The 26,521-nt window shown below is 43.0% G+C and overlaps 1 protein-coding gene across 1 annotated transcript in view; it reads right to left on the bottom strand.

The window, feature by feature from the left end:
• The window catches only part of asphd1 (aspartate beta-hydroxylase domain containing 1), a 49,391-nt gene extending 37,391 nt beyond the window's left edge, over positions 1–12,000 (bottom strand). Inside the window, exons 1-3 of the mRNA XM_038988547.1 lie at positions 11,932–12,000; positions 11,475–11,691; positions 10,630–10,796 (exon numbers count right to left, since the gene is read on the bottom strand). Coding sequence (XP_038844475.1) covers positions 10,630–10,796; positions 11,475–11,691; positions 11,932–12,000 — 453 coding nt within the window. The remainder of the gene's footprint in view (positions 1–10,629; positions 10,797–11,474; positions 11,692–11,931) is intronic.
• Between the last annotated feature and the right edge of the window lie 14,521 nt (positions 12,001–26,521).

The raw sequence follows: 26,521 nt of genomic DNA, 5'->3' as shown, positions 1-26,521 counted from the left end.
TTAGTTTGAAGGGAATTCTAGAGTGTGCATTATTTAAGTGTTAATGCCTTTGAAGCCGGTGTTTGGAGGAGATATTGGCACGGGTGTTGTTAGGTCCGTGCCAATATATCCTCCAAACACCAGCATTATCTCTGTTGTTGAAAACGAAATGATAGTCTAATGTGAGATAATGTCTAGATGCTTTTTATAGTGGAAATCAGGTTTACAAATTGCCTGGCTAGGCTGATGAGACAGTGGATTGTGCAGTCTGATGGAACATAGTAAATTAGCATTTTAACATAATAGATTTAGCCGGTGGTAACTTGTGGAATAGACACCGGCTGGAATGTGGTTTTAATCTTGAGAATATAGGGGGTGCTGTTTCGACTTAGCGAAAATTGGTCTCCAAATTAAACTGCCTAGTACTCAATTCTTGCTCGTACAATATGCATATTATTATTATTATTGGATAGAAAACACTCTCTAGTTTCTATAACCGTTGGAATTATGTCTCTGAGTGAAACAGAACTCATTCTACAGCACTTTTCCTGACAGGGAGTGAGATTTCAGAAATCTTGGCCCCTGTTCCCAGGTCAGTTTTAAGGTCCCTGTGAATGCTATGGGGATACAAACACTGCCTACGCCTTCCTCTAGATGTCAGTAAGTGGTGACAATTTGAATGGAGTCGATTGCGCAATCTGGGACTGTATAAAAGACCAAAGGGCGGAAGTACATTTCTTTTCCTCCCTGCGCCTGACGCACGATGGACGTCGGACTGGCCTCCTTCCAAGCTTTGGTTTAGCCAGTAATATATCTCCGGTCATGTTTTTACTCGTTATAGGTGTTAAAAACATCATAAGGTAGTTAATTTAACTTCTTGCCACTATAGGGGGTGCTGTTTCGCATTAGCATAATTTGCTCTACAGATTAAACTGCCTAGTACTCAATTCTTGCTCGTACAATATGCATATTATTGTTATTATTGGATAGAAAACACTCTCTAGTTTCTATAGCCGTTTGAATTATGTCTCTGAGTGAAACAGAACTCATTCTACAGCACTTTTCCTGACAGGGAGTGAGATTTCAGAAATCTTGGCCTCTGGTCCCAGGTCAGTTTTAAAGTCCCTGTAAATCCTATGAGGATACAAACACTGCCCACGCCTTCCTCTAGATGTCAGTAAGTGGTGACAATTTGAATGGAGTCGATTGCGCAATCAGGGCCTGTATAAAAGGCCAAAGACCGGATGTACCGTTCTTTTGCTCCCTGCGCCTGACGCACGATGGACGTCGGACCTGCTCTCTTTCCAAGCTGTTGTTTAGCCAGTAATATATCGCCGGTCATGTTTTTACTCGTTATAGGTGTTAAAAACATCATAAGGTAGTTAATTTAAACCGTTTTATAGCAATTTATATCCGTTTAGTGCGATTTTGAGGCATTGCTTTGTGATGCACTTTGAAGCGCCGGGCACGTTTCGGGGTCCCGGTCGAACGTTAGTGGGCATTTCGACGGACAAGAGGACATCTTTCGACCAAAAGAAGATTAGACCCAAGAAAGGATACATTGCCCAAGATTCTGATGGAAGATCACCTCATAGTAAGAAATATTTAAGATGATAAATCGTTGTTCTGTCGAAAAATGTTAAACGCATATTCCGCCATTTTTTTTGGTATAGCTTCGCTTGGCGAACCCTGTATTGCACAGTAAGGATAATTTTAGAAATGTAATTCAGCGATTGCATTAAGAACTAATTTGTCTTTCGATAGCTGTCCAACTTATATTTTTTTAGTCAGGTTTATGAATAGTTATTCATGAGACAAGATCACTGTGAAAGATGGCGCCCGACATTTTCAGGCTAGTTTTGCTAGTATTGTCATTGTATAACCACGGTTTTTTGTGGCTAAATATGCACATTTTCGAACAAACTCTATGTATGTTGTAATATGATGTTACAGGAGTGTCATCGGGAAGAATTCTGAGAAGGTTAGTGAAAAAATTTATATATTTTGGCGATGATAACGATATCGCTCTCTTTGGCTTGAATCAATGCTCGGGTAACGTTTGCATATGTGGTATGCTAATATAACGATTTATTGTGTTTTCGCTGTAAAACACTTAGAAAATCTGAAATATTGTCTGAATTCACAAGATCTGTGTCTTTCCATTGCTGTGAGCTGTGTATTTTTAAGAAATGTTTTATGATTAGTAATTAGGTAATACACGTTGCTCTCTGTATTTATTCTAGTCGAGTTGTGATGGTGGGTGCAATTGTAAACTATGATTTCTACCTGAAATATGCACATTTTTCTAACAAAACCTATCCTATACAATAAATATGTTATCAGACTGTCATCTGATGAGGTTTTTTCTTGGTTAGTGGCTATCAATATCTTTATTTGGCCGAATTGGTGATAGCACCTGATGGAGTAAGAAACTGATGGAGTTAGAAAAGTGGTGTCTTTTGCTAACGTGGTTAGCTAATAGATTTACATATTTTGTCTTCCCTGTAAAACATTTTAAAAATCTGAAATGGTGGCTTTATTCACAAGATCTGTATCTTTCATTTGGTGTCTTGGACTTGTGATTTAATGATATTTAGATGCTACTATTTAATTGTGACGCTATGCTAGCGATGCTAATCAGTGTGGGGGGGGTGGGGGGTGATCCCGGATCCGGGGTTGAGAGGCGGTAAAAGTTAAACCGTTTTATAGCAATTTATATCCGTTTAGTGCGATTTTCTGGCATTTCTTTGTGACGCACTTCCAAGAGCTGGGCACTTTTCCAGTACATGCCGAACGTTAGTGGCCATTTCGACAGGACAAGAGGACATCTTTCGACCAAAAGACGATTAGACCGGAGAAAGGATACATTGCCCAAGATTCTGATGGAAGCTCAGCTCATAGTAAGAACTATTTATGATGATAAATCGTTGTTCTGTTGAAAAATGTTAAACGCATATATCGCCATTTTTTTTGTGTAGCTTCGCTTTGGCGCACCCTGTATTGCACAGTAAGGATAATTTTAGAAATGTAATTCAGCGATTGCATTAAGAACTAATTTGTCTTTCGATAGCTGTCCAACTTATATTTTTTTAGTCAGGTTTATGAATAGTTATTCATGAGACAAGATCACTGTGAAAGATGGCGCCCGACATTTTCAGGCTAGTTTTGCTAGTATTGTCATTGTATAACCACGGTTTTTTGTGGCTAAATATGCACATTTTCGAACAAACTCTATGTATGTTGTAATATGATGTTACAGGAGTGTCATCGGGAAGAATTCTGAGAAGGTTAGTGAAAAAATTTATATATTTTGGCGATGATAACGATATCGCTCTCTTTGGCTTGAATCAATGCTCGGGTAACGTTTGCATATGTGGTATGCTAATATAACGATTTATTGTGTTTTCGCTGTAAAACACTTAGAAAATCTGAAATATTGTCTGAATTCACAAGATCTGTGTCTTTCCATTGCTGTGCGCTGTGTATTTTTAAGAAATGTTTTATGATGAGTAAATTGGTAATACACGTTGCTCTCTGTAGTAATTCTAGTCGCTTTGGGGAGATTTGTGATGGTGGCTGCAATGGCAAACTATGATTTATACCTGAAATATGCACATTTTTCTAACAAAACCTATGCTATACAATAAATATGTTATCAGACTGTCATCTGATGAAGTTTTTTCTTGGTTAGTGGCTATTTATATCTTTATTTGGTCGAATTGGTGATAGCTGGTGATGGAGTGAAAAAATAGTGTAAGAAAAATGGTGTCTTTTGCTAACGTGGTTAGCTAATAGATTTACATATTGTGTCTTCCCTGTAAAACATTTTAAAAATCAGAAATGATTGCTGGATTCACAAGAAGTGTATCTTTCATCTGGTGTCTTGGACTTGTGATTTAATGATATTTAGATGCTAGTATTTACTTGTGACGCTATGCTAGCTATGCTAGTCAGCTTCTTTACTGGTGGGGGTGGTGGGGGGTGCTCCCGGACCCGGGTTTCTGAGGCGGTAGAAGTTAACATCTTACATCTTAGTCATTTAGCAGACGCTCTTATCCAGAGCGACTTACAGTAGTGAGTGCATTCATTTCATACTTTTCTCTAACCAATCAGCATTCAGGATTAGACCCACCCGTTGTATAATTCTCTGTAATGCATGGCAATAACTAACAGTTACATGTTTGAGCTGTTTCTGAAAGCAAAAGTAAAATTGAATTAGATTTTCATAATAGCAAGCTAATATTTATGAGGACTGATGGTTTGGTTAGCTAACTACTTGTAACGCTTGTCGTGGTTGGAAGAAGAGGAGGACCAATGCACAGCGTGGTAAGTGTCCATATTGATTTAATACGAAATAATGAACACTGAACAAAAACAAGAAAACGACAAACGAACAATCCTGTACGGTGAAACAAAAACACAGAACAGAAAATAATCACCCACAAAACACAATGAAATACAGGCTACCTAAATATGGCTCCCAATCAGAGACAACGACTGACACCTGCCTCTGATTGAGAACCATACTAGGCCAAACACATAGAAAAGGACAATAGAAAAAAACATAGAAAAAACAACATAGAATGCCCACCCCAACTCACGCCCTGACCAAACTAAAATAAAGACATAACAAAGGAACTAAGGTCAGAACGTGACACTACTGTAGCTATCAAGTAAACTTGGTAGCTACTTCAGTGGATGTTGAAACCATTTCTAGCAGCAAATGTGTTAAATTATAGCAGTGGTATAAGCTGGATAATCAACTCAGGGCTCAATGCGTTCTCTGAAAATAATGCAACCCAACGGAAGGTTACTGCCAATCGTGGCACACACCTTCCTCGTCGTGAATTCTTTTCCAGAGAACGCATAGCCCCTGTTTGATTATCCCTTAAGTATTTCTTGTTGTAGTGGGGACAGTAACATCAGTACTCTAAAAATAAATACTTGAAGGAATATGTTTTTATTTATATACGGTGAGTATACAAAACATTAAGAACACTTGCTCTTTCCATTACATAAACTGACCAGGTGAATCCAGATGAAAACTAGAATAGAATAAAACTTTGTCCATCCAGGATGGAAGGAGCTAGGTAAAAATTTGGCAGTACGTCCAACCGGCCTCAAGTGTAACCACACCAGCCCAAGACCTCCAAATTCGTCTTCTTCATCTGTGGGATTGTCTGAGACCAGCCACTCGGACAGCTGATGAAACTGGGTTAGCACAACCAAAGAATTTCTGTAAAAACTGTCTCAGGGAAGCTCATCTGCGTGCTCGTCGTCCTCACCAGGGTCTTGACCTGACTGCAGTTCGGAGTTGTAACCAACTTCAGTGGGCAAATGCTCACCTTCGATGGCCACTGGCACACTGGAGAAGTGTGCTCTTCACGGATGAATCCCAGTTTCAACTGTACCGGACAGAGTGCACCATGGTGGCAGTGGGGTTATGGTATGGGCAGGCATATACGACGGACAACGAACACAATTCCATTTTTTATGAATGGCAATTTGAATGCACAAAGATACCGTGACGAGATCCTGAGTGTAACGGTTGTTCTCCTCCTCGTCTGAGGAGGAGCATGGATCGGACCAAAACGCAGCGTGTTGTGAAGACATGATGAATTTATTAGACAAGACGAACACGAAGTACACTTGATAAATTACAAAATAACAAAAAAACAACGTAGACCGACCTGAACATGAGAACTTACATATAACGAAGAACGCACGAACAGGAACAGACTAGACAAACGAAACAGTCCCGTGTGGTACATAAACTGACACGGAAGACAATCACCCAAAAAACAAACAGTGTGAACAGCCTACCTTAATATGGTTCTCAATCAGAGGAAACGTCAAACACCTGCCCCTGATTGAGAACCATATAAGGCTAATTGACAATGAAACTAAACATAGAAACAAACAACATAGACTGCCCACCCAGCTCACGTCCTGACCAACTAAACAAAGCTAAACAAAGGAAAATAAGGTCAGGAACGTGACACTGAGGCCCATTGTCGTGTCATTCATCTGCCGCCATCGCATTTCAGCATGATAATGCACACAGGATCTGTACAAAATGTCCCAGTTCTTCCATGGCATGCATATCCAGCATGTTTGGGATGTTCTGGATCGACATGTACGATAGCGTGTTCCAGTTCCCGCCAATATCCAGCAACTTCGCACAGCATTAAAGAGGAGTGGGACAACATTCCACTGACCACAATCAACAGCCTGATCAACTCTATACGAAGGAGATGTGTTGCACTGCATGAGGTAAATGGTGGTCACACCAGATACAGACTGGTTTCCTGTAAAGTACTTCAGTAAAATTACTTTGTCGCATCTGTACTTTACTATTTAACAACTTTTACTATTACTTCACTGCATTCCTGAAGAAAATAACGTACTTTTTACTCCATACATTTTCCCTGACACCCAAAAGTACTCGTTACATTTGGAATACGTAGCAGACAGGAAAATGGTCCAATTCACATACTTATCAAGAGAACATCCCTGATCATCTCTACTGCCTCTGATCTGGCAGACTAACTAAACAAATGCTTTGTTTGTAAATTACGTCAGTGTTGGAGTGTGCCGTTGGCTGTATGTAAATAAAATAAAAACATTGTGCCATCTGGTTTGCTTAATTATTTATATACTTTCTTTCTTTTTTAAACCAAATACTTTAAGTCTTGCTCAAGTAGTATTTTCTATTAAAAAGGTATCTTTACTTTTACTCAAGTATTATAAATTGGGTAATTTTTCCACCACTGGGTATTTGTGACCAACAGATGCATATCTGTATTCCCAGTCATTTGAAATCCATAGATAAAAGCCTAATATGTAGATGAAGGCCTAATGAATTTATTTAAATTGACTGATTTCCTAATAGGAACTAACTCAGTAAAATCTTTCAAATTGTTGCATCTATATTTTTGCTCTGTATATATTAAAACTATTAGTTCTTAACAGTAAGCTTTTTGAAAAATCTTTCCAACAATCTCCTCTTAATAATCACCAATCCTTGGTGTGAAATAGCAATGGAATTTATAGGCTTACTGCTGCTTTGGCCTATAGGCTATATATTCCAAACGATCATTTCTTTAGCCGCCAGTGGCTCACGGTGTATCAACGTGTCCATATGGCAGAGGCTGGTAATCTTGCATTAGTTGACTTTTAACATAGAGACGATCATTTTAACTCAGATTTTTATGATTAACCACGTGACAATGATTTTGAGAAACAAAAAAGATAATTGAAATTAAACTGTTCCACAAAAATGCACATATGAATATCAGATTTTTTTTAATGTAAGGCATAATAAGTATCCTATTTTCAAAAATCAAAATTGCACCATTTTCTTAACCCATGTTCTCTCAACTTCGGTGTCACATCTGCTGCTGCTCCGGCGTACGACGTTGCCAGAGTACTAACCACCGGTCCTGGGATTCATCATTACGCACACCTGGCACTCATCATTATGCGCACCTGTTAATCATTATGATTCACACCTGGACTCCATTACCTTCATCATCTCCTAGTGTTTACAAAGGTTTACAAAATTAGTTTACAAAAGGATAGTCTAATTAAGGGGTCTCCAACAGGTTGATCGTGAGCTAGAAGTAGCTCGCAGCCCATCTATGAGTAGCTCACCAAACAATTGATAGTACATGCAATTCCACCGCTAACTGTCAAACAAATCTCACAAGTATCAGACACCGCAATCTCCCAGCTACTATTTAATCAATGCAACATTGACATTATCCCACCCCTGTTTAGCCACAATTGGCTTAAAAAGCCAAACCTAACAATATCTGCCAATTAATTTCCAGCAATATTGTCTGTCTGTCTGTGTGGTACATGTGTTTGTCTCACTCCATGTGTAGCCAGTTGTGATAACTGTCTTGTGGGTTGACAGAAAAACTTTCCCCTAAACGCTCAATAAAATGCTAACCGCAAAGTAGGCTAACCTGGCAGAAGTACTGTATATCATGAGTAAGTATATCATTAGTATCTATTATTTGCAAATGTTGCGCTAGATTCTGAAGTAATCCTGCTGCTGCTGAAGGCTGTTCAGAGTGGCCATTGTCGCATTCCCGACACATGAGTATCCGTCAAACACCACAACAAAGTCGAGGACGGGACCAGTATATTAAATCAATGCCTAGGCTACATGAGTGTGTCTCCTGCTTTTCAGAGTCCAAAAGAGCCCCTTTATTCAGTTTGGCGTGGGAGGAGGAGAAGGAGGGTAACTACTCCTCCCTCTTTGGCCCAATGACTTGAGAGAAAGTTGACTGGGCTGATGTCGGGGGACACTCAAGAACTTGGATACCTGTGTCAACACCTGCTACCAACTAGCCAGCTTGCAATGGAGTTCGCGCCGCCTTGAATAGCTAACGAGCGTTTCCAGCGCTGTAGAAGCTGAGTTTGTTATGTTTTTGTCCGGTACAATATTGACAATCCAGAGCTCCAATGTAGCAATTGTTTGCTGGTGGAGAATTACAGGAATGAGGTGGCTATGCTTAGCAAACAAATCTCAATTATATGCAAACTTATGGGGAAAACTAATTGAAACCTTCTTAACTCGGGCCAGATGGATGTTTCCCCGCCTTGTCATCTGTCCCTATCCAAATGGCTTGTGCTACCTGGAACTTGCCTGCCTACGAAAGTATTTCCATCTGCTTCTCCTCATCCATCCTGTAGTGAAGTAGACTGAGAACAGCAAGAAGAATGTTCCAATCAGCGCTGGTCCCATTTCACAAGTAGTGGAAAACGAAGGCAGCGGCATGCTGCTAAGCGGACGGGAGTAACTGCGAGAGGTTCGGAGCAGATTGACATAAGGAATAGCTTCGCTGCACTGGTGCCTGATCTACCTGCGCCTTCATCGCTGGGACTGCCTGTGTCTGCGGCGGCGGTACTGACTCCAACTACGTTGTCAAGTTTAGCTCCTTTCCCCCTCTATGGATCTGACGGGGCACTGGCTGCTGTGGGAGGTCTAGACCTATCGCCGGGAGCAGCGGGCGTACGCTATTTGTATTTATTAGGGATCCCCATTTGCTGTTGCCAAGGCAGCAGCTTCTCTTCCTGGGGTCCAAGCATATTAAGGCACTTACATTACATGTAAAAGAAAATATAAAACAGTACATCATAACATTACACCACTACATAGCTACAATACAAAATGTATAATACCACCATACAACAATATTACAATGTACTGTACGTGTGTGCTAGTGCGCATATGCGTGTATCTGTACCTTTGTGTCTCTTCTCAGTCCTTGCTGTTCTATAAGGTGTATTTTTAGAAAAGACGGGGAGAAGCCTATCCATAATAAAGCATTGCTATCTGTCTTGTTTTGCACACTTTGTACAAAATAATAAAATGCAGTACTACAGGATATTTCTTAACGTAGCTCTTTATTAGCTAGCTATAACTGGCATGTTCACGTATCGCCAACCAGGATCAAACTGCCCATCACCTAACCATTTGGGTGGTCTTAACCAATCATAGCACAGTATGATATGGCGTAAAATGCATCCAATTATAATTCAGTATGTTTACACATATGAATATTACATCCCCCTTCTTTTAAAACAAAATAAAAATGTTTACATATTCTAAGAATTTCTTTTGAAATCATGCTCTGCAGTTTGAACTCAAGGTAAGTAACCATTTATATTGCATACTATACCAACTGAATCAACATAGACTGAAACAATAATCCAACATACTGTTACTTTTCAAACAAAGGATTCTCAGCAACTCAGCTTTCACTGTAGAAATAACATCTTAACATTTCAAACAAATACAATACCAAAGCATTTCAAGTGAACTTTCAATAACAAGTTTACAGTCTGGAACTCTTTTAGGGCAGCGATCCGCCTACACCCTTTGACATTTCACAGGTCTAGGACAGCTCTGGGCTTGACCTCTCTTCCTGACCTTGTGCGATATGATGCTGAGCATGCTTCTGTGTCAGTCAACAGTTCTTGTGGTGTTGCAGGTAAGTATGGTCTATGTTGTGCTGTGTGTGTGTTTAGTCCATCACGTTCTCTTTCAGGGGAACAGTTCATCTCATCAGTGTGTTGTTCTTTTGTGTTCAGTAGGTGACGGCGATTGCGGCGGTACACCGCTCCTTCTGCGGTGCGGACGTGATATGAACGTTCAGTGTCAGCTGGCTGGATGACGACTGCTGGCTTCCAGAGGCCATGCTCCTGGATTCTAACTGACTCTCCGTCGATCAGTGGTGGCAGTGGTCTAGCTGACCTGTCGTAGTATCGCTTTTGTTGTTGTTGTCTCTGTGCACGTTTTCCATGCATTTCCTTGTAGCTGACGACCTCAGGTTGCAGCTGCTGGTTGGTGCTGGGAAGGATTGAGCGAAGTCTGCGGCTCATCAACAGCTGGGCTGGTGATTTGAAGTTGTCAACTGGAGTGTTGCGGTATTCAAGGAGACTGAGGTAGGGGTCTCTCCTATCTGCTTTTGCTTTATCCATGAGTGATTTAGCATTCTGCACAGATCTTTCAGCAATGCCATTACTTTGAGGGTAATGTGGGCTTGTGGTGACATGTGTAAACTCCCATGCTTTTGTGAAGGATTCAAACTCATTTGATTTGTAACAGGGCCCATTGTCAGATATTAAAGTCTCTACAATGCCATGCCTGGCAAAGGCTGCTTTCAGCTTGTGTATCACAGCTGCAGATGTGGTGCTGTGAAGCTTGTCGAGTTCGAAGTATCTGCTGTAGTAGTCCACTGTTACGATGTAGTCCTCGTTGTTCCAGGTGAACAGATCGGTTGCCACGACCTGCCAGGGTTGGTCTGTGATACAGTGAGGTAACATTGGCTCTTTGGTGTTTGAGGGGCGTCGTTCAAGACATATGGCGCATTTACCAACAATGTCCTCTATTTGTTTGCACATTCCGGGCCAAAACAAAATGTCCCGTGCTCTCTGTTTGCACTTTTCCATGCCCATGTGTCCAGCATGGATCTTTGTCAAAATCTCTTCTCTGAGACTGGTAGGAATAATGATTTTCTCTCCTTTGAAAATAATTCCGTTGATCTGTGATAGTTCATCACGATGGTTCCAGAATTCTGAGACGCTCTGAGGGCATTTTCTCCTCTCCTCAGGCCATCCATCCTGTATGACTTTCCTCAGCTGTGCGAGTTGTGAGTCCTTTTCTGTTTCTGCTTGGATCTCCTTCAGTTTTGTGTCACTAACTGGTAAGTTGCTGTACACAGTGTGCACTTGCATGTCCATGCCTTCACTGAGGCTGCTGTCCTTATAGGTAAGAAACTTCCTGGAGAGTGTGTCTGCGACAGGGATGTCTTTGCCTGGACGGTGAGTGATTGTGAAGTCGTATTTTTGTTGTTGAAGGATCATTCTCTGTAGCCTTGGTGGGGCTGCGGCTAGTGGTTTCCTCATGATTGACTCAAGGGGCTTGTGGTCGGATTCCACAATGACTTGTCGTCCATATATGTACTGATGGAAACATTTACATCCGAACAGAATGGCGTAGAGCTCCTTTTCAATTTGAGCGTAGTTGATTTCACAGTCTGTGAGAGATTTGGAAGCGTAGCCGATGGGCTTTCCTTCTTGCAGTAGCACTGCACCTAGTCCATACTTCGACGCGTCCACTTGGAGTCTGAGCTCTTTGTCGGGGTCGTAGTAGGCAAGGATTGGTCCTGGTTCTCTCGTGATCAAGTCTTTCACATTCTAGAAAGCAATGTCGTGTTGCTTGTCCCAGAGAAACTCACTGGACTGCTTTAGCAGTTGATGCAGGGGTGCATTAGCATTGGAAAGGCTGGGTGCGAACTTGGCTAAGTAGTTGACCATGCCAAGCACTGTTTCCAGCTCTGCACAGTTCTTTGGTGGCTCCATTTCTTTTATGGCTAAGATCTTCTGTGGATCTGGCTTGATTCCAGTCGCTGTAAGAAGATGTCCAAAGTAGCTGACCTCTGTAGCGCCGACTGTGCTCTTCTCGGGGTTGAGCCGGACTCCTCTCTCGCGGGACCTTTGCAGCATCGCGCGGAGGTTTCAGTCGTGCTCCTCTTTGGTTCGACCATAGACAAGGATGTCGTCCACAATTGCCACAACTCCGTCAAGGCCTTCGTACACTTCGTCGATCTTTCGCTGAAACTCGTCTTGGGCTGAGATAATCCCAAAAGGCAGGCGACGGAACCTGTAGCGTCCAAACGGTGTGTTGAATGTTGTGAGCTTAGATGACTCTTCTGTGAGCTTGATAGCCCAGTCGCCTGATCTAGCGTCCATGACACTGAAGTAGTGTGCTCCCGCTAGCTTGTGTGTGATGCCATCTAGCGTCGGTAAAGGATAATGGGGGCGTTTGATAACCTTGTTCAAGTCTCTTGGGTCGAGACATACTCTGAGCTTGCCTGTGCGTGGTTTCTCCACCACCACTAAGGCGTTTACCCAGTCAGTCGGTTCTGTAACCTTGGTGACTATGTCAGATTGCTCCATGCTCTCCAACTCTTTCTTCAGACGGGCACGGAGAGCAAGGGGAATCTTTCTCGGTGGGTAGACCACAGGGATTGCGTCTGGGTCAAGGTGAATGGTACATTCTCCTGGGAATAATCCTATTCCTGTAAAAACATCAGCAAACTCCTCCAGTACATTGTCTGTCTCTACTGGTGCTGTCACTGATAAAACTAGCTTGATGAGGTCCATGTCTAAACATGCTTTAAGACCTAGCACTGCAGGTGCTCTAGTGTCAACAACATAAAAGTCCAACATCATGTCACTTTCCTTGTATTTGCATTTGAAAGTGCATGTGCCTTTTACTGGGAGCTGTTCACCACCATAACCAGTCAGTCTGCGCGTGGTGGGCTGTAGCTCGCACTCAGATGTCAAGCTGCAGTACTTATTCAGAGGAAAAATGTTTACTTGTGCACCAGTGTCTAGTTTGAACTTTAGCTTTGTGCCTTGTGTTCCTATCTCAATGTCAGCAAAGGCTTACTCTGTCTCTGATATTTGACTTTTCTGTGTCACTGAATCAATAAACAGTTCATCAGCGTTTGACTCTTTGATTGACATTTCATCTTCACTCACTGTGTGTACTGTTTTTCCACGGTAAGCTCTGCACACCTTTGCAAAGTGATTCCATTTTCCACATTTAGTACACTGTTTGCCTTTAGTTGGGCAATTTCCTTGTTCGCCATGCACTTTGTATCCACAATATCCACATGTTTTGGGGCGTTTTGAGTCTGTGTCGCTCTGTTTTGGAGTTATGTCTCTCTCCGTTCTAAAACGCGCTCTCTGCGCACCTGAGGTGTGCTTTGATGTCTGCCAGACTGTGTGCACTGCTTGTTCACGTGATGCACTCGTGCTGACGCGCAAAATGGTTTTCATCTGAGCCTGTGCTAGCTCGTGAGATCTGGCTATGTCGATAGCTTTGTCCAGCGTTACCTCAGACCCAACATTCAAAAGTTTCTCTCTCACTCGCGGTGAGTGTATTCCAAATACAATACGGTCCCTGACCATCTCATCCTTGTTTGCATAATCACAGTCTTTCACAAGCAGACGCAGCTCTGTCACAAACTGTTCAAAAGACTCGCTAGCTCCCTGTACTTTCTCATGGAATTTGTACCTAGCGAATATCGTATTGGTCAACATATGCTTCAAAACGATCGTAGTATGTTTTCAGTACCTTTGATTCAGCCTCGGTAAGTGTCCATGTGTTGTAAATATCTCTCCCTTTTTCACCGATCCAGAGGAGTAGGTAGCTGCACTTTTCCTCTTCTCCTCTTTCCTTCAGAGGACCCGTGAACATGAGCTCCACATGCTGTTTGTACTTACGCCATGCATCGGGTAAGTTTGTAGACTCCCAGTCCATTCGAGGTGAAGGAACTCCATCTTTTAAGACCTTTTATTCTGACACCATGTCTTGTTTTGCACACTTTGTACAAAATAATACAATGCAGTACTACAGGATATTTTTTAACGTAGCTCTTTATTAGCTAGCTATAACTGGCATGTTCACATATCGCCAACCAGGATCAAACTGCCCATCACCTAACCATTTGGGTGGTCTTAACCAATCATAGCACAGTATGATATGGCGGTAAAATGCATCCAATTATAATTCAGTATGTTTACACATATGAATATTACACTATCAACAAAGCAGGTCCTACAGACCCTAGTTTTGTCGCACCTGGACTACTGTTCAGTCATGTGGTCAGGTGCCACAAAGAGGGACAAAAATTACAATTCGCTGAAGCACTTCTTGGAAGACCTTTGACATTAAATTCAATCCTTGGTCCAAATGCACTACCTGCTGAAGCCCAAACGTTGAAAATAATTTCACCAGGACCTTAATATTGGGAGCCGTGATTTTCCTCATTGGAATGGCCTCAGGGAAACGAGTGGCAGCACACATTATGGTTAAGGGAAACCGTCTACCACTCTTGGCTTTGGGCAATAGACCCCTGGTCTAATAGCTTGGCTAGGTGTGAATGCTGTGGTCAGTCATCTGAGTGAGGGTAGGAGCGCAGACTGTTCACTAGAAATAGACTTCGAATTCAATTTGTGCCACCACAGTTCACAATGCATTAGCAAGCTGCGAGAACACTGATACCTGACGGTAATAGCGTGTCCTTTATTTATTTTGTATTAGACCTTCCCCAAACCATAGCCCTAACCTTTACCACTTGGAATTATTAACCTTGAGTTATTTCTGTTTTAACCCTGTAACCACACAAAATTAACCCTGTAACCACACAGAAATGTGGAACGTTACCAAATAAATAATAGCATTTAGTTGCATTGGTAGAGAGGTAGGCAGAGAATGGAGTGAAAGTGCACTACAAATCTGTGGGCTAGGTGTAAATGGTTTGGCAGCCTTTCCAATAAATTGGAATACAAAAGAAGCCATCCACCCTTGATGGGCTATCAGACAAGAGAGCGAATAGACAAGAGAGCAAGGGCTCCTGAGTTCTTCTGCAATATAGAATTAAATATAGAATTAGAGTTGGATGAAAGTATATTTTAAAAATGTGCAAGGATTTATACAGTATATTAACCTCAACATCAAAATCTTCATTCCAATTCCATACCTAAAACCTTGATTTTTGGACAAAATTACCTGGATTGGAATATTACTACCAACGACAATGAAGAAAAAAAACTTCTAACAAGCCAAAACCTGCAGAAGAAACAAAGCGGAACCTGGAAATACCATCCAACACAAAGTTGAGTGAGTAATGTTCAGTCTGAACCTACTTTCCGAAGCCAAAAAGTAAAAGACAATCTCTAGGTAATTTTTTTATATAAAGTTGATTTATTAAGGCTACCAAGCTGCTAGGAAAGAACCTGACTGAAATTAACACTGAAAGTGTGAGGTGTGAAAACTCACTTTTATAGATAACTTTGACACCTTCTGGAAACAGAAGATACTCTACAGGAATGATGGAGTCCATCCAAACCATCTTGGCTCCTGGACTCTGTCCACGCATTTCAAGGCTGCGTTGAAACAATGACTTATCAATGACCCAAGACCAGCTCAGTTAATCCCTACCATTGTGACAATGAGTCATCATAATGCTGCATCAAATGTACATTATCCCAGGGGCATTAGCAGACAATGTAAGTAACTTAAAAATTATGTCCCACTAATTTCCCTGAATACCTGTCACGTTCCTGACCTATTTCTGTTAGTTTGTTGTATGTGTTAGTTGGTCAGGACGTGAGTTTGGGTGGGCATTCTATGTTTTCTGTTTCTATGTTGGTTTAAGGGTTGCCTGGTATGGCTCTTAATTAGAGGCAGGTGTTTTGCGTTCCTCTAATTGAGAGTCATATTTAGGTAGGTTGTTTCACAGTGTTCGTTGTGGGTGGTTGTCTCCTGTGTCAGTGTTTGTCGCACCATACGGGACTGTTCGGTTTGTTTTGTACTTCGTCATTTTGTGTAGTCTATTTTTCCCTGTTCGTGCGTTCTTCGTGTTTATGTAAGTTCGTCGTCCAGGTCTGTCTACTCCGTTTGTTGTTTTGTTAGTTATAGTGAAGTTCGTGTTTTTTCGTCTTGTCTTTAAATAAATTATGTGTTCACAACCCGCTGCGCCTTGGTTCCATCACTACTCCTCCTTTTCGGTTGAAGAGGAGGAGAACAACCATTACAGAACCACCCACCAATCCAGAATCAAGCAGCGGTGTAATCAGAGGAAGGGACAGCGCAAGAAGGAGGAATGGACTTGGGAGGATGTTTTGGACGGGAAAGGTTGCTACACATGGGAGGAGATCCTGGCTGGAAGGGATCGCCTCCCATGGGAACAGCTGGAGGCACTGAGGAGAGCAGAGGCAATCGGAGAAGGGAACCGGCGTTATGAAGGGACGCGTCTTGCACGGAAGCCCGAAAAGCCCGTGAGTACTACCCAAAAATTTCTTGGGGGGGGGCTAAGAGGTAGTGGGCCAAGGGCAGGTAGGAGACCTGCGCCCACTTACCAGGCTAACCGTGGAGAGCGGGAGTACGGGCAGACACCGTGTTACGCAGTAGAGCGCACGGTGTCTCCTGTATGTGTGCATAGCCCAGTGCGGGTTATTCCACCTCCCCGCACTGGTAGGGCTAGATTGAGCATTGAGCCAAGTGCCATGAAGCCGGCTCTACATATCTGGCCACCAGTACGTCTCCTTGGGCCGGCTTACATGGCACCAGCCTTACGCATGGTGTCCCCGGTTCGCCTACATAGCCCGGTGCGGGTTATTCCACCTCCCCGCACTGGTCGGGCGACGGGGAGCATTCAGCCAGGTAAGGTTGGGCAGGCTCAGTGCTCAAGGGAGCCAATACGCCTGCACGGTCCGGTATTTCCGGCGCTACCTCCCCGCCCCAGCCCAGTACCACCAGTGCCTACACCACGCACCAGGCTTCCAGTGCGTTTCCAGAGCCCTGTTCCTCCTCCACGCACTCTCTCTATGGTGCGTGTCTCCAGTCCGGTGCCTCCAGTTCCGGCACCACGCACTAAGCCACCTGTGCGTCTCCAGAGCCCTGTACACACTGTTCCTTCTCCCCGTACTCGTCCTGATGTGCGTGCACTCAGCCCGGTGCCACCAGTGCCGGTACCACGCACCAGACAAATAGTACGTTTTGAGAGTCCAGTGTGCCCTGTCCCTGCTTCCCGCACTAGGCTTGAAGTGCGTGTCTCCAGTCCGGTGCCTCCAGTTCCGGCACCACGCACCAGGCCTACAGTGCGTCTCAGCCGGCCAGAGTCTGCCGTCTGCCCAACGGCGCCTGAACTGTCCGTCTGCCAAGCGCCGCATGAACTGCCCATCTGCCATGAGCCTACAGAGCCTTCCGCCAGACAGGAGCAGCCAAAGCCTTCCGCCAGACAGGATCAGTCTGAGCCATCCGTCTCCGCAGCGCCATCTGAGCCATCCGTCTCCGCAGCGCCATCTGAGCCATCCGTCTCCGCAGCGCCATCTGAGCCATCTGTCTCCTCAGCGCCATCTGAGCCATCTGTCTCCTCAGCGCCATCTGAGCCATCCGTCTCCCCAGCGCCATCTGAGCCATCCGTCTCCCCAGCGCCGTCTGAGCCATCCGTCTGTCCCGAGCCATTAGAGCCGCCCGTCTGTCCCGAGCCGTCAGAGCCGTTAGTCAGTCAGGAGCCGCTAGAGCCATTCGTCAGTCAGGATCTGCCAGAGCCGCCAACCAGACAGGATCTGCCAGAGCCGCCAACCAGACAGGATCTGCCAGGGCCGCCAACCAGACAGGATCTGCCAGAGCCGCCAACCAGACAGGATCTGCCAGAGCCGCCAACCAGACAGGATCTGCCAGAGCCGTCAGTGAGCCATGAGCGTCCAGAGCCGTCAGTCAGCCATGAGCGTCCAGAGCCGTCAGCCAGCCATGAGCGTCCAGAGCCGTCAGCCAGCCATGAGCGTCCAGAGCCGTCAGCCAGCCATGAGCGTCCAGAGCCGTCAGCCAGCCATGAGCGTCCAGAGCCGTCAGCCAGTCATGAGCTGTCCCTCAGCCCAGAGCGGCTATTTGTCCAGAACTGCCCCTCAGTCCAGAGCTGTCTCTCTGTCCGGAGCTGCCTTTCAGTCCGGAGTTGCCCCTCTATCCTGAGCTACCTCTCTATCCTGAGCTACCTCTCTATCCTGAGCTATCCCTATGTCCTGAGCTATCCCTCTGTCCTGAGCTATCCCTCTATCCCGGTGCTGCCCCTTGTCTCGATGTTACCCAAAAGATTAAGTGGGTGTAATATGAGGGTGGTCATTTGTAGGGGGAGATGTAAGCTGGGATTGACTATGGTGGGGTGGGGACCTCGCCCTGAGCCTGAGCCACCACCGTGGTCAGATGCCCACCCAGACCCTCCCCTAGACTTTGTGCTGGTGCGCCCGGAGTTCGCACCTTAAGGGGGGGGTTATGTCACGTTCCTGACCTATTTCTGTTAGTTTGTTGTATGTGTTAGTTGGTCAGGACGTGAGTTTGGGTGGGCATTCTATGTTTTCTGTTTCTATGTTGGTTTAAGGGTTGCCTGGTATGGCTCTTAATTAGAGGCAGGTGTTTTGCGTTCCTCTAATTGAGAGTCATATTTAGGTAGGTTGTTTCACAGTGTTCGTTGTGGGTGGTTGTCTCCTGTGTCAGTGTTTGTCGCACCATACGGGACTGTTCGGTTTGTTTTGTACTTCGTCATTTTGTGTAGTCTATTTTTCCCTGTTCGTGCGTTCTTCGTGTTTATGTAAGTTCGTCGTCCAGGTCTGTCTACTCCGTTTGTTGTTTTGTTAGTTATAGTGAAGTTCGTGTTTTTTCGTCTTGTCTTTAAATAAATTATGTGTTCACAACCCGCTGCGCCTTGGTTCCATCACTACTCCTCCTTTTCGGTTGAAGAGGAGGAGAACAACCGTTACAATACCTCTGATCCTACAGCTATTGTGTGCAGTAATCGTGAGCCAATGAACCAGAGTTACACTGTTAGCACTGAGGCGGTGTGCCCTAGTAGGAAGACCACTTTGTGCAGCTCATCCTGCACTATCAGCTCCAATATAACTAACATGAGCAAGTCTACTTCTGATAAGCTTCCCAGTAAAGCATTACAAACAATCAAGAATCCCAGAAAAGTGCAAAAAATTGCTCATATTAACATATTCAGCCTGAGAAACAAGGTACATGAAGTCAATAACTTGCTTGTAACAGATGCCATTCATATTCTGACTATCTCTGAAACTCACTTAGATAATACCTTTTATGATACAGTGGTAGCAATACATGGTTATAACATCTACCGAAAAGACAGAAATGCCAACGGGGGCAGTGTTGCGGCCTATATTCAGAACCACATTCCTGTAAAGCTTAAAGATGATCTAATGTTAAATACTGTTGAAGGAATATAGATACAGGTTCATCTGCCTCACCTAAAGCCCATTCTTGTGGGAAGCTGCTATAGACCACCAAGTGCTAACAGTCAGTATCTGGATAATATGTGTGAAATGCTTGATAATGTGATATCAACAGAGAAGTATATTTTATGGGCGATATAAATATTGACTGGCCCACTCAAGTAAAAACTTCAAACTGTAACCAGTGCCTGCAACCTGGTTCAGGTTGTCAGTTAACCTCCAGGGTATTTACAAATAGCACAGGAATGAAATCATCAACATGTATTGATCACATCTTTACTACTGCTGCAGAAATTTGCTTTAAAGCAGAACCCAAATCCATAGGATGTAGTGATCCCAATATAATAGCGATATCTAGGAAAACCAAAGTTCCAAAATCTGGGCCTAATATAGTGTATAAGAAGTCATACAAGAAGTTTTGTAGTGATTCATATGTTGATGATGTAAAGCATATTTGCTGGTCTGTGGTGTGTAATGAGGAGCAACCAGACGCTGCACTTGATACATTTATGAAATTGCTTATTCCAGCTACTAATAAGCACACACCCATTAAGAAAATTAGTAAAAACTGTTAAATCTCATTGGATTGATGAGGAATTTAAAATTGAGGCAAAAGGTATGGCAAATATGTTTGGCAGCACAACTGATTGGCTAACGTACTGCAAAATAAGAAATCCTGTGACTAAACTAAATAAAAAGAAACTACACCATGAAACAAAGATAAATTATATAAAGAATGATAGTAAAATGCTTTGGAGCACCTTTGTCAGGATTCCAAAAGTGGTGAGTGAAGGAGTCAGGCGCAGAGAGCAGGGTAGTTCAAAAAGGACGTGGATTTAATATTCCAAAATACCAGAGAGACGGTCACGCCACACACACAAGGGCGTGTAAAGTCACAGTCCAAACAAACAGGACTAAACAGAATAGGAACAGACACCACTAGAATGAACGAAACACCACAAACAGAAAAACAAGCCCGCGAAAAGTCGGCGGGCCAACTGGGTTTAAATAGCCCACAATCAAACCTAAACACGAAACAGGTGCAACAAATCAGACACAACTAAATGAAACAGAAAAGGGGATCGGTGGCAGCTAGTAGGCCGGCGACGACGACCGCCGAGCGCCGCCCGAACGGGAAGAGGCACCATCTTCGGCGGGATTCGTGACAACCTTAAATGACATTTTGGGAAAAAAAGCCAACTCGGCTACATCATTCATTGAATCAGATGGCTCATTCATCACAAAAGCCACTGATATTGCCAACTACTTTAATGACTTTTTCACTGGCAAGATAAGCTAATTTAGGGATGACATACCAGCAACAAACGCTGACACTACACATCCAAGTATATCTTACCAAATTATGAAAGACAAGAATTGTACTTTTGAATTCCATAAAGTCAGTGTGGAAGAGGTGAAAGAATTGTTGCCTATCAACAATGACAATCTGGATCGAAAATCACTGAGGATAATAGCGGACGATATTGGCACTTCTATTTGCCACATCTTCAATTTAAGCCTACTAGAAAGTGTGTGCCCTCAGGCATGGAGGGAAACTAAAGTCATTCCGCTACCCAAGAATAGTAAAGCCCCCTTTACTGGCTCAAATAGCCAACCAATCAGCCTGTTACCAACCCTTAGTAAACTTCTGGAAAAAATGGTGTTTGACCAGATACAATGCTATTTCACAATAAACAAATTGACAACAGACTTTCAGCACGCATATAGGGAAGGACACTCAACAAGCACGGCACTTACACAAATGACTGATGATTGGCTGAGAGAAATTGATGATAAAATGATTGTGGGGGCTGTCTTGTTAGACTTCAGTGCAGCTTTTGACATTATCGATCAGTCTGCTGCTGAAAAAACTTTTGTGTTATGGCTTTACATTAACTGCTATAATGTGGAATTACTTGTCTAACATAAAACAGAGGGTGTTCTTTAAATGGAAGCCTCTCAAATATAATCCAGGTAGAAGCAGGAATTCCCCAGGGTAGCTGTTTAGGCCCCTTGCTTTTTTCAAATTTGACTAACGACATGCCACTGGCTATGAGTAAGGCCAGTGTGTCTATGTATGCGGATGACTCAACACTATACACGTCAGCTACTACAGCGACTGAAATGACTGCAACACTTAACAAAGAGCTGCAGTTAGTTTTGGAATGGGTAGCAAGGAATAAGTTAGTCCTAAATATTTCCAAAACTAAAAGCATTGTATTTGGGACAAATCATTCACTAAACCCTGAACCTCAACTATATCTCGTAATGAATAATGTGGAAAGTGAGCAAGTTGAGGTGACTAAACTTCTTGGAGTAACGCTGGATTGTAAACTGTCATGGTCAAAACATAATGATACAACAGTAGCTAAAATTGGAAGAAGTCTGTCCATAATAAAGCATTGCTCTGCCTTCTTATCAACACAATCAACAAGGCAGGTCCTACAGGTTCTAGTTTTGTTGCACCTAGACTACTGTTCAGTCGTGTGGTCAGGTGCTACAAAGAGGGACTTGGGAAAATTGCAGTTGGCTCAGAACAGGGCACCATGGCTGGCCCTTAAAAGTACACAGAGAGCTAACATTAATGGCATGCATGTCGATCTCTTATGGCTGAAAGTGGAAGAGAGATTGACTTCCTCATTACTTGTTTTTGTAAGAGGTGTTGACCAGCTGAAGGTACCAAGCTGTCTGTTTAAAATACTAGCACACAGCTCGGACACCCATGCATACCTCACAAGACATGCCACCAGAGGTCTCTTCACAGTCCCCAAGTCCAGAACAGACTATGGGAGGCGCACAGTACTACATAGAGCCATGACTACATGGAACTCTATTCCACATCAGGTAACTGATGCAAGCAGTAGAATCAGATTTAACAAGCAGGTAAAATACACCTTATGGAACAACAGGGACTGTGAAGAGACACACACATGCATACTCACACATTATGATATTGTTGTATGGTGGTATTGAACATTTTGTGTAGGGATGTTAAATGTACAGTTTTATCTTTAGCTCATTCAGTACAAACATTTACCTTTTGTTTTATGTATATGTAATGTGGGTGCTTTGGTGTGTTTGGACCCCAGGAAGAGCTGGCCTGTCTCCCCATCTGGTACAGGTACCCCCGCCACACTCCCCCCTCTCTCCCGAGTTTCGCTCTCCAGCAAATATGCACAGTTGAGGCGAGTGACTGAACTTACAATGGCTAGACCCAAGTTGTTATATTTTTAGCTTGTGCTTTATGCTATTTGCCTCATGACTCCTGCGTGCTTTGTTGACTATGAACTTGCTTGTTTACCCAACCGTGGGACAGTCTGTTTGTTCCCACACTCGGGACTCTGACTCTATTGGTTACACGGACTCTTGGCCTTCCATCCTATTCTAACCACCTCATGTTACCTGATGAAATTGCTGTACAATATGATCTTGTTGCCATCTAATGCACATTCAAATGTTATAAATGAACACTACAGAGCTCTCCCTGTCCTCTGCCTTAACCTGATTGTATTACTACTGATTATATATGGAAATGTGCATGTACACCCTGGCCCATCTACTGTTGCGAGCCCCAATTCTGATTTCTACTCTCGTAAAAGCCGGTGTTTTCTGCACGTTAACACCAGAAGCATATTACCTAAAGTTGATCAATTGAAAGTGTGGGTTCACAGCTCCAATCCAGATGTGTTGGTCATTACTGAGACGGGGTTAAGAAAAAGTGTTTGAACACTGACGTTAACCTTTCTGGTTATAACCTTTTTCGGCAAGACAGATCTTCCAACGGTGGTGGAGTGGCAATCTTTACCAAGGAACACCTTCAGTGCTTGGTTGTCTCCACCAAGTCTGTCCCCAAACAATTTGATTTGCTGGTTTTACACATTAAACATTCAAATGCCTCTTTGTTGACTGTTGCTAGGTTTAATCAGCCACCATCAGCACCGGCTTGTACCCTAAATGCCCTAAGCTCTCTCCTGGCCCCTTACACTAAGTCTGAATTTGTCCTGCTAGGTGACCTAAACTGGGACATGCTTAAAATCACCAGACCAAGTCCTAAAGCAATGGGACTCCCTAAGTCTTTCTCAGAATACCAATCCACAAGGTATGACTTCAAAACACCATGAAAAGGCTACTCTCCTTGATGTTATCCTTAAAAAATAATCCTGATAGGTATCAGTCAGGTGTTTTCTGTAATGACCTTAGTGATCACTGTTTTACAGCCTGTGTTACAAATGGCTGCTTAGTGAAACATCCTGTCCTGACTTGTCATAGACGCTTGAGCAAGCATTCCTTCATGATCTGGCCTCTGTAAATTGGTATAGAATCAGCTTGATCCCCTCTGTCGAATACACTTGGACCTTTATTAATATTTTTTGTGGTATCGTTAACAAATACACGTCCAAAGTTTGTTCCTTTAAGGAGCAGTTCTCTCCATGTGGGTCTAACCCAAAGAAGTTCTGGAAAACGGATAAAGAGCTGGAGAATAAATCCTCCTCCTCACAGCTGCCCATGTCCCTTAAGGTTGCTGCCCCCATCCTCGCCAAGCCTGTCTCTCCTCTCTGGGGAGGTTCCCATTGCTTGGAAGGCAGCCACGGTGCGTACTTTATTTAAACAGGGAGATCAATCTGATGCTAATTGTTATAGGCCAATTACTCTTTTGCCCTGTTTATCAAAAGTGTTGGAAAAACTTGTCAATCAACTGACTGGCTTTCTTGATATCTATACTATTCTCTTGGGTATGCAATCTGGTTTCTGCTCAGGTTATGGATGTGTCACTGCAACCTTAAAGGTCCTAAATTATATCACCATTGCCCTTGATTCTAAGCAATGTTGTGCTGCTATTTTTATTGACTTGGCCAAAGCTTTTGATACGGTAGACCATTCCTTTCTTGTGGAGTATTGGAGTATTCGTGTCTGAGGGGTCTTTGGCCTGGTTTGCTAACTACCTCTCTCAAAGAGTGCAGTATATACAGTCAGAACATCTGTCTCAGCCACTGCCTGTCAACAAGGGAGTATTTAGATTTCTGTATTTTTATATCAAAATGCTGAATTTCCTAAATTACCTAAAATGCATTAAAAACAGTATTTATTATTAAATAAACAATGATTGTTGTCTCTGCATTGAATTGCCAAATAAATGTGTTTTTTATTGCATTGTACCCGAGTGCATTAATGTTCCAGTCAGCTACAAATACACTACTCATTTCCACTCGTTTCCTGACCACGATTGAGCTTTGTGATCTGGCTCCAGGCCATCTGACATCCTGCTTATGGTGTCGATATGACGCCTGAAGTCATTCACCGGCTGTGTTTGACTGTGGCCAGTGATCACTTTGTGGACACTGACTACAATGGGGACCGGTTGAAACCTGGTTCTGTTCCCACCGTATTTTCACCATTGACGGGAAAGCTCCAACCATTCAAGATATGTTGCTAGCTAGCTAAGTTGCTAACACTCGTAGCTCGTCACCACAAAGTAATTTTTAATGTTATTTGTTTGCCATTCCTTTTACTAGTTTATGGTGTTTTTAACTTAGCTACTACTGTTAACGGTAATGTTACGCTGTCCTACTGACTGTTTTTTTTATTTTGCTTTGTGATGCAAGTCCCTTTTTCATCATAACGTTACTGATAAGAAATAGTATATTCTTTTCTACTAGTCATCACAGTTTTCTGTAGAGCTATTGATTGCATAAAATGACTTGCCCTAGTTAAGCTCCATGAGTAGGACACAGCCCTAGCCAGAGCCATATAGATAAATATATGGCTCTGGCTCTAGCTGGTGCATGAGATGTAATGACAAGAATCTAGCCCAACCTTTACATTATTTCAATTAAAACATTTATAATATCAGCTCCTGAATTGACATGCAATGACTGACTTTCTGTTTATTCCCGGGGAAAAAAATACCCCAACCACCAAAACGCACGGTCAAGATGCGCGGTCAAATGACAAAAACATTAGTAGACTAAACATCCGCCAACTGGCCTTGATAAATAGTGAAACTCAGCACAAAAGCAATAATGGAAGTATAATGAATGTGTCGATAAGACAACAATAAAAAATTATAAATTATTGTCAGCTTATGCTTGTGTGCATCTTCATGCAATGGCCTCAGTTGGATTTCATTTAGCTGTTATCCCTTGTCCTAACAATTGACACAATTTTCGTAACTTTCACTTGCTTGACACACTTTGACATACCTTTGGTTGTAGTGCGTAATAATCTCCAGTTTTCTCTTTATTGTCCCCCCACAATCTTCAGCACTGTTGCGGAGTACAACGGCTGTGCAAGTGCCTCATTTTGTGCAGAGGGAGGCAGCCCCTATCTCACTTTGTTCATGTTGCCGGGCAGACATGTTTTCTTTGCAAGCAACTGGTTTGTCAATGACAGTGAAGTGAAGAAATTGTCCATGGTGACATTTCGCCCCTTGCTAACTTAAGGTTTCACGAGCGTTATCACCACATTCTCCATCACTCGCTCACCTGCTGCCCGTAATGGATATTTTCCCAGATATTGAAAGCCATTCAGCATGTACAATTATGCACACTCACACGTGCTTCTACACACGCTTGCTGTTTGGGGTTTTAGGCTGGGTTTCTGTACAGCACTTTGAGATATCAGCTGATGTAAGAAGGGCTATATAAATACATTTGATTTGATTTGTAGCCTACTCCAAGTAGACTGATAAGACTGCTTTGATTAGGTGGACTGATATAGGGTACATACCATTTTAAAGCCATGTAACTTTTTGGGCGACCTTACCAAATTCATATAGAAATGTGAGTCATTCGCACTGAAAGCAAGTCTAAGAAGCAGTAGATCTGTTCTGTGTGCACTATTTCTAAACTTCCCATTCTTAAGTTTCGTTTTAGCATCTTTTACTTTCAGTTTCGTACACCAGATTCAAACAGCTGAAATACAATATTTTTTGACAACGGTTTACATGGTATAATGATTCTCTACTACATTATACTTGCTTGTTTTGTCAACTGTTAGAATTTTAGCAAACAGAAAATGGCAGAGCGATTTCTGCATATTGCATCTTTAATATTATAATTAGAATGGATCAATACAATGGAATAGCCCACCCTGTTCTTCATTCATAAGTGGTGATTACATAATTATGCATCACTGTTTCCCCTTGCTTATCAACTCATCCATTCTACCCCTTTCTCCCCATTATACTTGACTTAATCTTTTTAAT

The sequence above is a fragment of the Salvelinus namaycush genome, chromosome 3 (assembly GCF_016432855.1).
Source record: "Salvelinus namaycush isolate Seneca chromosome 3, SaNama_1.0, whole genome shotgun sequence".
In the NCBI taxonomy this organism is placed as follows: Eukaryota; Metazoa; Chordata; class Actinopteri; order Salmoniformes; family Salmonidae; genus Salvelinus; species Salvelinus namaycush.
The sequence above is the reverse complement of the archived record's forward strand: the minus strand, read 5'-3'. Positions and strand labels throughout refer to the sequence as shown.